Raw genomic sequence first — 12,581 nt, forward strand, 5'->3', positions numbered from 1 at the left:
AATACTATTTTATAAAAACAAGTCTTCAAGACAATAATAATATAGTGAAGGGATATGGGGGAGGGGAAGAAAATTAATAAAAATTATAAACTTTAAATTACAGTCACAAGTGAGAATCGGCTTCTATTTCATTAATTTATTATCTATTGATTACATCTATTAAATAATATAGATCCAATTTTATATATATATAAAAAAACAAAACTATACAAATTTTATTTATTTAAAACAAAAGCATTGTAATTATTCTGGAAGATTCATTTTATTCTGTTGTGTTGTTATAGAGGTGTAGGTATGTGGTTATGGTATGGTATGATATTTTGTTTTTTTTTTACTGTTGATTCTTTAATAATAAATGTAAAATTTAGTTTAACTATTTTCTTAACTTAAATATCATATGTATTGTATGTATGTAGATTTGTTTTTGAAACTTTTACTTCTTAAATGTGGTTTTTACTTTTGTTTAGAACAAAATTACAGTATGGATTTGTTTTTAACTTTTTTTCATAATTCTTTTGTAATAATTCAATACATCAAAATATTCTGATTCAACATTTGTCCGTCTGTCTGCGGGTCAGTCAAATTCGTTATATATTCAAAATATAGTTTTAAACAAATTAATTGTATGTGTATATATATATGAATGTGTAAAATTACAGGATTCGGTTATTATTGGCGGTGTTGTTTATTTGTTATTCGGTTCGAAATGTCAAAGTTTTACTTTTTGTTTTCGTTTGTTTTAGTTGTTGTTTTTTTGTTTCTTGATAATAGTGGTCGTAACATATTTTTGTTTATATCGGTACTGTACGTATTTAATTTTAAGGCATAGTTTTTTTGTTTAGCATCCATATGGTAAAACGAATATATCATCATTTTGACGTTTTATTTGTTTTGTTTATAAACAAAATAAGTAAATTCGAAATGTTTGTAGTTGTTAATAGAAACAAAAAATGAAATGAAAACTTCACTCAATTGTATTGAAATGAGAAATGGAATTCATTAAAAACTTAAAGTATATAGTGTAAAAACAAAATGAAATACTGAGTATTAAGATAAAACTTATAAAAAACGAAAAAAAAAATCGTATATCAATATCTTTCGAAAGGTTTATCCATCAGGCTTGCTATTCTTCTCTTCTGTATGGTTCTTGCTTCTATGGTTAACTATAATAATATTTTTGTCAAATATTGTTTAGCATCTAATATTAGTATGATTAGAAGAAGAATTAAGCATATTATGTATGTTAGATAATTCATATATATAGATGTATATACGCTATAGTTCTATTATACGATTAGAATGTGTATCGCTTTTAATATACTGTATGTATGCATTATGCAAGTATAACTCTATTCATCTTACATTTAATTATTCGAATTGTTTTTTCGTTTTAATACCTTTCTGTTTTGCTTTCGATTGTTGCCGCTCTTTACTGTGCTCTTCACTCGAAACGATGGGTTGCAAAATTGTGTATAAGATCTGGTGTATGTTCATCCAATCCACAAATTTCCAGAATATTTTCATTACGTGTTTGAGAATAGCTCATTGATGGCCCGAATCTCAATAAATCCAATATGATAAATCTATAAAAAAGAAATACATTTCATTAAGTAAGATCTGCAAATTGTTATACTCTCCACAATGGGTTGAAGTATGTGTCAAGTTCTTTTTAACAAAATGTTCTATAGAAATAAAATTTTTACGAATTCTTCTATAGAAATAAAAATTTTACGAAATTTTCTATAGAAATAAAATATTGACAAAATTTTCTATAGAAATAAAATGTTGACAAAATTTTCTATAGAAATAAAATTTTGACAAAATTTTCTATAGAAATAAAATGTTGACAAAATTTTCTATAGAAATAAAATTTTGACAAAATTTTCTATAGAAATAAAATTTTGACAAAATTTTCTTTAGAAATAAAATTTTGACAAAATTTTCTATTGAAATAAAGTTTTGACAAAATTTTCTATAGAAATAAAATTTTGACAAAATTTTCTATAGAAATAAAATTTTGACAAAATTTTCTATAGAAATAAAATTTTAACAAAATTGTCTATAGATATAAAATTTTGACAAAATTTTATATAAAAAAAAAATTTGACAAAATTATCTATAGAAATAAAATTTTAACAAAATTTTCTTTAAATTTCTACAGACAAAATTTACTATTGAAATAAAATTTTGACAAAATTTTATATAAAAAAAATTTGACAAAATTATCTATAGAAATAAAATTTTAACAAAATTTTCTATAGAAATAAAATTTTGAGAAAATTAACTATAGAAATAAAATTTTGACAAACTTTTCTAGAGAAAAAACATTTTGACAAAATTTTCTTTAAATTTTCTACAGATAAAATTTACTAAAGAAATAAAATATTGACAAAAATTTCTATAGAAATAAAATTCTGCCAAATTTTTTATAGATATAAAATTTTGAGAAAATTTTTTATAGAAATAAAATTTTGACAAAATTTTCTATAGATATAAAATTTTGACAAAATTTTCTATAGAAATAAAATTTGGACAAAATTATCTATAGAAATAAAATTTTGACAAAATTTTCTATAGAAATAAAATTCTGCCAAATTTTCTATAGAAATAAAATTTTAACAAAATTTTCTATAGAAATAAAATGATGAGAAAATTATCTATAGAAATAAAATTTTGACAAAATTATCTAGAGACAAAACGTTTTGACAAAATTTTCTTTAAATTTTCTACATACAAAATTAACTACAGAAATAAAATGTTGACAAAATTTTCTATAGAAATAAAATTTTGACAAAATTTTCTATAAAAAAAAAATTTGGACAAAATTATCTATAGAAATAAAATTTGGACAAAATTATCTATAGAAATAAAATTTTGACAAAATTTTCTATAGAAATAAAATTTTGACAAAATTTTCTATAGAAATAAAATTTTGACAAAATTTTCTATAGAAATAAAATTTTGACAAAATTTTCTATAGAAATAAAATTTTGACAAAATTTTCTATAGAAATAAAATTTTGACAAAATTTTCTATAGAAATAAAATTTTGACAAAATTTTCTATAGAAATAAAATTTTGACAAAATTTTCTATAGAAATAAAATTTTGACAAAATTTTCTATAAAAATAAAATTTTGACAAAATTTTCTATAAAAATAAAATTTTGACAAAATTATCTACAGAAATAAAATTTTGACAAAGTTTTCTATAGATATAAAATCTTGACAAAATTATCTATAGAAATAAAATTTTGACAAAATTATCTATAGAAATAAAATTTTGACAAAATTTTCTATAGAAATAAAATTTTGACAAAATTTTCTATAGAAATAAAATTTTGACAAAATTTTCTATAGAAATAAAATTTTGACAAAATTTTCTAGAAGAAAAACGTTTTGACAAAATTTTCTTTAAATTTTCTACAGACAAAATTTACTATAGAAATAACATTTCGAGAAAATTTTCTATAGAAATAAAATTTTGACAAAATTTTCTATAGAAATAAAATTTTGACAAAATTTTCTATAGAAATAAAATTTTGACAAAATTTTCTTTGGAAATAAAATTTTGACAAATTTTCCTATAGAAATAAAATTTTGACAAAACTTTCTAGAGAAATAAAATGTTGACAAAATTTTCTATAGAAATAAAATTTTGACAAGTACGTCTTAGTTTGAGAGGAATATATTGAAGAATCTACCAAAACATCAAGACTTTAGAATCTACCATAAAGTAAAAAATCTACCATTTTTGGTAGAATTCTACCTACGGTTGCAACAGTTTGTGCGATACATTTTCGGATATATTTCGAATTACAGTGCACTCGCGGTAACGTGAACACCGCATAACGAGAACTCCGCATAACGCGAACACACTTTTTCATACACTAACTACTCCGTAACGCTGAAAAACATGAAATTTTACGTTAAAGGCAGATTCACAATGCCAAATAAAATTTCAAATACACTTACCAATTTTTTTCAATGATCTAGTTTGGTTTTTTTTTCGTGAATTTGAATTATTAATTTAAATTGCTTTATAACTACATAGCCACTGATATTTTTCCGACCTCTTCTTTTTTTAAATTTTTTCATGAAATTAAATTAAGTTTTTAATATTACTAATAACAAAAATAAAAGACTATCACGCTGGAACGTGTAAAACTCCCGAATATGACTATGTTTTGTTCTGAAATTCGCTGAAGTTCGCTAACGTGAACTCTCTTGGTTTTAATTAGTTCACGATACCGCGAGTGCACTGTATATAGTAGAATTGTACAATGTTTAATAAATTAAATGTTGCGTTTTATGAACATGTTTATACAATTAATTATAATGGAACCTTAGTTTCCAAACTGGCATATACGCGGCGCTCGTTTTTTGTGATTTTATAATGAAATCCATTATAATGTTTCTTCATGCTAATCGATTTCCAACTTTTACTTCAATAGTCAAGCATGAGATTATTTTATGCATCCTCTAATATCGAACGCATAATAACTTCATAGATCCATGAGATTTCGTCACCATATGAATCAACCTTCGTTATATCCGCCCTCGTTGCAGTCGGGTCTACGGACCGGGGCGGACACAGGGTTTTCAACCCTGTCCAAGGACTGCAAACCCCCATTTGGAGTATGCTTATTTCCCGAAAAATTCGAAAATACCAACTCCAAAGGGCTACAACAACCGTCGTTATATTCTTAAGAACGTTAGTTCCAAAATGTAGATCGATCCTCTTACATGCATAACTAAATAATATATTGCAATTATATAAATTGCCAACACAATGGTCGATGTACTAATAGTTACTCCCAATGTATTTCTACCAGTTTCAAATGCGTTATTTTATACTCACTTAGCTTTTGGGTTTTTAGTTTGACGATATTTATCCAAAAATTTGCAAAGAAATTCCGAATTTTTGTTTGGATTACCACGGCCAGCCGTTGGAACAATACACAAAAATACGTCATAAACTTGTTGGCTTGACAGAGCATTCAAAATAGGGGTGACTAAGCGTTGGTTGTTCTTTTGATTCTAGATAATAGAAAAAAAGAAAACAAAAAACATGGAAACAAGTTTATTTCCTGATACATGATGGATTTGACATAATGTACAACGAACCTCAACCACAGCATATGAAGTAAACCCCAAATGAGTTGTATAGTCCTTTTCATAGACGATTTTCTTCAACTTCATTTTGTCCTCATACCAATGGAAAACATCCACCAAAGCTTCACGTTTAGAATAGCCAAATGATAGGGCCAAACAGGCATCAAAGTAAGTTAACTTACGGTGGTTCTTTAAGAATTCTGAAATGAATTTGAAAATATGAAGTACATTTCGCCGGATTAGATGGTAGATCTTACTCTTCTTATAGCTGCTCTGCAAATTCACTGTAATATGCATACGTAGTTTTCCTATGCCCGATTGCCATTGGAATGAATCTCGATAGAGCTTATCTAAATATTCCATTTTATAGGCTTCAACTTTTTTCTTTGGCAATTTGGGAATCTCTCCACTCACCACGCCAGCCTCATGCATATTAAGTAAAATATGCACAGGATGTACGTTCGTTTTACGAACCAATTCTTTGTTCTCCAGTCGGGCCTTACACAATTTAAAAATACGTTGATTTTCCAAGTGTTTGTTTTTGCCCATGCGACGCCAACATTTGAGTACTTGTAAATACGACATGGTGGGTATAAGTTGAGCCATAATCGGGGCATAGCTCAAAAAATGTCCAGGAACTTGTTTGAAGGGCAATTTATATTTGCGTATAATTTTCAAAGCATCATGATTCTTCTTGGTGATGCGTAATTTCGATACTGCTGTAGCTAAGTCTTCTGAATTTGGTGGTTGATTGTTGGTAACATTTGAGTTCTGTTGTGGAGCATTCAAGTCATTGGCTGTTGCTTCGTTGGCATTAGAATCAGTGGCAGGCGTTTTCTCAGTATTTGGAACCTCCCCCTCTATGGGTGGAATTCCATTGGATACAATTTCCGATTCTTTTATAAGCTCCGTGCATGTCTTAAAGAATAGCGAAGAGACATTTGGCGCACCCAATGTATCGTCGGAAACGTGACATAATTTAATCAATGTTTTATGTGTGAATCCATGTAAACCACGATGTGCCATCCACATTGCCCGTATAGCATCAGGTGTTCGCAATTCATACCAGGCAGTAATAGCCTTGCGTACGGTTCGCGAAAATCCTTTGTGGTTTTGTAATTTAGCGATACGCATAGCTAGATCACAAAACAAAAATAGATCATCATCGCTACGTATAAGGCCAGCAAAGGCTACACGTAATGCTGTTTTCCATTTGATATCAATTTCTGAAGCCAAATAGGAGGCATAGACAAATAAAACCTGCAAAAAAAAAATGGGATACTTTTCTTATAGATTTATGGAAAATGCATATTTATTTATTTATTTAAGCAAATACATATTTGATGCTTAACTTATACTACAGCTAGTATCTATTATGAAGAAGTGACTAACCAATAGTTTATTTATTAACATCAGTAGATTTATTGAATTTAAAATATCCTAAGTCTCATATAGTCGAACTAGGACAATTATTGTAAATTTTTCATTGGTATTGAGTCTTTCATACATTAAAGCGAATTAATAAATCGTGTGGTTTGAAACGGCGCAATCTTCTATGTTGATTGGAAGTTTGGAGTAAATTTCGGGCTTCGCGATTAGTATGGTTCTGGAGGTGGATAAGATGTTTTTCTCCAAATCTAGAGATTTCCTCTTTGATTGTGTTCATTTTTAAGTCTCGGTGGAGGTCACTATTTCGGACATACCATGGAGCGTTTACTGCGCTTCTTATCACTTTGGTTTGAAACCTTTGTATTTTTTCGATAGAAATGTTTGCCGCACATCCCCATAGCTGAATGCCATAAATCCATATTGGCTTTAATGCTTGTTTATATATTAAGAGTTTATTATCTGTGGAAAGGACTGATTTTTTTCCGATCAACCAACTTAGCTTGCGGTATTTAATATTTAGTTCTTCACACTTTTTATCAATATGAATTTTCCAATTTAATTTTGAATCCAGTGTAAAACGAAGATATTTTGCTGAGTTCGAAAAAGGAACTTGTTCATTGCCTATTTTTAGAGATTTGTAACTTGAGCCGATTTTCGCAAAGTCAACATGAACAGATTTGCTACTATTGAGCTTTAGACCACCCCAGTCTTTTGTCCATTCGTGTACCTTGTTTAAAGACGCTTGAAGCTTGTATACAAATACATTTGTATTTTTTCCAGAGGACATTAAAACTGTGTCATCAGCAAACGTTCCAATGAAACAATCTTCGTTAACAGGCATATCGTCGTGAGTGTATAGTAGATACAACAGTGGTCCAAGTATACTGCCCTGCGGAACCCCCGCATAACTATATTGGATATAGATTAGGCATACTCTATAAAATCGATTACTTAGGTATGAGCTTAGAATCTCACAATAATTCTTTGGAAGTAATCTTTTGAGCTTTAGAAGGAGACCATCATGCCATACTCTACCAAAGGCTTTGGAAATGTCCAAGAATACAGCAGAGCGAACTTGTTTTTTCTCGAAGGCTTTTTCAATATTATCGGTGACTCTATGTACTTGTTCGATTGTCGAATGCTTTTGCAAGAGTTTTGTATGAAACTCAATTGATGCGTCTGAGCCGAGCATTGCATGATAAACGATCACAAAATTTAGAAAAACACGCCAAGGTGGTTTTGAACCACGATAACGCTCACATTTTGGTAATTTTGGTGAATTGAGTAAAAAGACGAGTTGTTTTTTTCGTTGCGATATCCGTATGTTGCCAGAAAGAGGGGGAAAATAGAGACAAGCGAAGCACAATACTTCGATTGATTAGTCTTCTGCATTTTTTTGGAATAAATTCTTAAACAGTTTTAAACAACGCATTTTAATTTATGCCCCCAATGTTATATCCGGAAAGCATCGGAAGCCTAACATCTCTGATTTAAATGAAAATTTGTCTGGCGTTTGGTTTAGAGAACATCTACAGAACGATTCACAGTGAGCATTTAATTATTGGATTGAAAACAACATTTTCTTGTAAATATATAGTACAGCTCGACCGAAGCGTTTTTTTTTTTTGGGCCAAAGCCGATTTTCGACAAAAAAGCAAGAATCGGCCGAATCCGATTTTCTAGAAATTTTTATTTCACCAATTATTGTTGGTCATTAAAGTTATTTCAGAGAAAACTAACATTTGGATCGCAGATTGACAAGGTTTGAAAATTTTAAAATTTACACCGGTGGCCATTTTAACTGTAACTCACTGTATATAAACAACATTACACGAAATACAGATTTAAAATCAATTCTTTTTCAAAAAAAAAAGTAGGTAAAGCCGTAAGATGGGTCGGACCGAGTCCTAAATACCCACCACTATGAAGCAAATATGTTATAATAGTTTTTTCGGAAAGCCCCTAACCCCTCGTAGGGAGTTACTTGGAAATACGTAGAATTTTAGATGGATTTTAAAAAACATACCCACCTTAAAAAGATCGGTTCCAATGATACACTTCCCAAAGTTATATTCAAAGAAATAACGCCTTCTAAATCTAAGTTATGTAGATTTTTAGGTAACCAGTGCCCCTCAAGAGTGGAATATCGGTTTATATGCAGGAAAACTAAATTCGACGCTGGTCTTTGTGGGCCCAAAATACCTATAGGTTTCTCATTTCAGGCGAATGGGATACAAATTATGATTTCTGGAAGTCAACAAATTCATTTCAAAAGATCGGTCTATATGGGGCGCTATATCAAAACATGGACCGATACCCACCATATTCGTTGCACTTATTTTTGGCCCTTAAGTATCACTAGATTTCCATTTTCAGGAAAAACTAATTAAAAGTACGGTTTCTAGAAGGACAAGACTCCGAATCGGTGGTCGGTCTATATGGTGACAATACCAAACCATGGACCGGTATAGCCCGAGTGTCACGGTGGTGCAATGGTTAGCATGGCCGCCTTGCACACACACAAGGTCTTGGGTTTCAGCGGTGGATTTTCCGACCTCATTAAAGCTGGTGACATTTCTGAGTTTTTCAAAGCTTCTCTAAGCGGTTTCACTACAACATGGAATGCCGTTCGGACTCGCCTATAAAATGGAGGACCCTTGTCATTGAGCTTAGAATCGGGCAGCACACAGTGATAAGAGAAAAGATCACTACTGTGGTATCACAATGGACTAAATTGTCTAAGTGAGCCTGAAATATCGGGCTGTCACTATACCTAACTTAACCATAGGCCAGACATGGTTATATCGTCTTAGAAATTCTCCCTGATCAAGAATATACAATGAAACCTCTCAAAGCAGGACATCCACTGACGCCTAAATTTTGTCTACATTTGGGAGGTGTGCAGTTATGACAGGTTAATTTTAATATGTTAACATAGCAAACGTCACACGACAATTATCCAGAGGTGTTCGGTTTGTAGAGTGTCCAAGTTTGAAAAGTTTCACTGCAGATGTATAGTGGAAAACGATAATTCGATGTGTTACAAACGGAATGAGATAGTTATTATACCTCCAATACCATCCCTACGGGAAATGGATCAACCACAGCATCGGTACAGGGGGCTAATCACGGCATTCGATATCGAATTCATAATCGTATCGAAAAAATTGTCGATACGATTAAAAGTTTGGATCACGGGATTCGATCGAAATTTGATGCAATTTCTTAAGCGTTGCCAACAGCAAAAAACGAATCAGAACAAAATGAAATGACAAAATTAAGTTAGCGTCAGAAAATAGAATGTAGAAAAAAACATGTTTTTGGAGGTTTCAAAGTAAAAAGTAAATTGTATTGCATTATATCTTATGGACCCATGTATTCCTCCGAATTCCTTCCCAATTGGAGGATGAGATGAATATAAAATAATTCGGCGACAAATAAGGAATAAAAGTGCACATTGTTATTGGTGTAAGTACATGGATTTGAAATGGTGTGCACTGTTAGAAAGTCACATTTTGCAGGCTCAATGGACGATTTCGGCTGACGAAGGAGGCGTTCAAATGGAAAATAATTTTTGGTGGCATGTCAACATCAATTCTATCACTTTACAATTGTCTGCCGTCTTACAATTTTTTGCGAGTGGAAGCCTTCATAATTCACTATTCTTAAAAGGTGGTCCAGAAGCGTTATGTTGTCACGGAATGGTACGGTATTTGGTTGATCACAATCTCTTGGATATCGATCTAGCATGTGCACTTTATATATGGTTCTTTGCCAAGCTAGGATGCTCGCTCCCGAACTCGACTATGGCCAATTTTTGATCAACTTTTATTGGAGTTGCATTAGTCCTAAATATTCAAAATATGTTCATTATATGTAAATTTACTACAAATTAGCAACAATTCGAACTAAAACTAATATATTTATGTGTGTATGGACCAGTCCCAGTTCTGGTCAAAACGTATGGAAGGGACCAGTCACTTTAACATGGGTTTGTCATTGACGGGGTAAATTTCCACTTTTGGACACGTCTTGGACTCATTCCAAAGGACACGTCCTGGGACAATTTAGCAGGAGCATTCCATAGACAGGTCCTCAGGAATCAGTCCCGGACAAACTCTTATAAATCTATTTCATTTTGGACAACCGAATCGCATCCGAAATAAAAAACTTTTGAAATATGTCGAACAATAGGTTACATTGATAATTTTATTTCACTAAATGAGTAGATCCAATAAGATTTTAGTATCAAGCGAGTATGGAAATCAATAAATTACGACTATTTAAAAATTGCAACTAACTGGTGTACCGGCACCAATTCTGTGATAGGTCCGTCAGTGGCAATTTGCACCAATTTCCATAATAAATTAGCCAAATTATTAAATAATTATTACTATTTTCTCCCGATAAGTGGACTTGGCATCGGTGCTTACGGAATATGACTAGTTATACCAATGCTATTTACATATCTCATTGTCAATATTCCTGGGTCTCTGATTTAACTAACAAAGAGAATAAAGACTTTGCCCACTCAAGCAAGTATTTGGATAATGACTTACGCATTATGTCTGAATGTTAAGTATGTATAGCTTTTGGCCCGAAAAGCTCAATGAGAAATTTCTAAATTACTCCTGTCTAACTTCTTGATCGATCGTTGGCAAATTAGGTGTTTTGTTCCAAAAATCAATTAAACATCGTTTTTCGACTTAAATTCTGTATATAATAAAACCTCCCAAACATGAAAACTCTCAAAAGCAGACATATCTCAAAATTAGAATTAACCTCTCACAATTGAACAACTCCTAAATATGGACAAAATTTAGGCGACCTTGGATATTCACTTCTGAGTGGTATCACTGGCCATATATAAAACGTAAACACAATACTTCAATACATAATGAGGATAAGGGGAGCTAAGATGAATTATATATATGTAATTTACCTCATCTCTTCGAACCAAAGAATTGTCGTTTAAGATCTCCTTGAGAAATGGTAACATAACTGTATCATCCAATTGCTTAAGCAATCCCGTGACAAGAGGCCAAAATTTGTCCACAGCCAATGGACCTTTCAAATGCACATAGACTGGACTGAAGGATCCCAAGTAGCAATACCGCTTAAGTTTCGATTTTGCATCCATTTCAGTCATATTGGGCAAGTGTTAATGGACTGCCAGGGGATAATCAAATTTAATTCACTTCCATTTAAAAGTCAAAATACAAAATACTTACATTATTCTTCTAGATGAATTATAAAACAAAATGTGCTTCTAAGCTTGTCTGCCGCAGTGTCTTCACTGTAATTCCGTTGTGAGGAACGTAAAACGAAATAAAGCGGACCTCTAGTAGACAATCGAAGTAAACTAAAACAACAACTCTTTTAGACTCGCCGCTTTTAATTCATAAATGGGGCGCTGCTGTTCGTGCTCAAATGACAAGACAGACACACACAACAAACGAAATGGATTTCTAATTTTCTAATTCCCCTTACTTCCACAACAGCACTAGCACTGACCAACCAACACGAAACTGTTAGTAAGATGAACAGGGTTATACAAATCCAAAGTTTTGTTTTGTGGAGGAATTCCTTTGCAATCTATGGCAACACAAACTCACACACCCTTCCGCAGCAGCAGCATCAAAAGCAAACATACACAAAACTCTGTTCGTCAATTATCCCGTTTTCTAATGCCGTTCTATAGTTAAATATCGCGCAGCAACATTCTACAATTGGAAAATTCAAATTTATGTCCTAATTTCTAATTAATTGGAAAATATTCTGCAATTGTTGGTATTTACCTTTTATTTTATTAAGAGTTTCAACTTTGCGACTCGTCTATTTGTTATTTTTTTAAGCAAATGAAGATGGACCAACCAGTGTTGTAAAATAACTAATGGGGCCAGTGTTGGAAAATCACATGATGCGAATCTGGCAATACCACAAATTTGTTACAGCAAGTTCACAAACCAAATCCAATAAGAGTATTGCTATACTTAGATTATTTTGTATTAAAAATTAAACCATTGTCCTATTACTAAAACGGTTAGCCTTGAGGCCGGTATGAACCTCTAGCGAAAAAT

At 31.4% G+C, this 12,581-nt stretch overlaps 1 protein-coding gene across 1 annotated transcript; it reads right to left on the reverse strand.

Annotated features, from left to right (window-relative positions):
• Positions 1-243: 243 nt before the first annotated feature.
• LOC142229303 (RNA-binding protein Ro60) lies at positions 244-12,378 on the reverse strand. Its single transcript, XM_075299852.1, has 7 exons — positions 12,300-12,378; positions 11,733-12,224; positions 11,444-11,670; positions 5,370-6,372; positions 5,125-5,312; positions 4,859-5,037; positions 244-1,583 (listed from the first exon to the last, which is right to left on the reverse strand). The coding sequence occupies exons 3-7, from the start codon at positions 11,648-11,650 to the stop codon at positions 1,442-1,444; spliced, it is 1,719 nt and encodes a 572-aa protein (XP_075155967.1). The 5' UTR covers positions 11,651-11,670; positions 11,733-12,224; positions 12,300-12,378; the 3' UTR covers positions 244-1,441.
• Positions 12,379-12,581: the final 203 nt, after the last annotated feature.

The sequence above is a fragment of the Haematobia irritans genome, chromosome 3 (assembly GCF_050003625.1).
Source record: "Haematobia irritans isolate KBUSLIRL chromosome 3, ASM5000362v1, whole genome shotgun sequence".
NCBI classification, from domain to species: Eukaryota; Metazoa; Arthropoda; class Insecta; order Diptera; family Muscidae; genus Haematobia; species Haematobia irritans.

Coding starts and splice junctions, on each gene's coding strand:
- LOC142229303 (XM_075299852.1), bottom strand. CDS start 11,650: ATGACTGAAATGGATGCAAAATCGAAACTTAAGCGGTATTGCTACTTG. Junction 6,373..11,443: donor CTTTGGTTCGAAGAGATGAG/GTAAATTACATA, acceptor TTTTTTTTGCAG/GTTTTATTTGTCTATGCCTC. Junction 1,584..4,858: donor ACTAAAAACCCAAAAGCTAA/GTGAGTATAAAA, acceptor TCTTTTTTATAG/ATTTATCATATTGGATTTAT.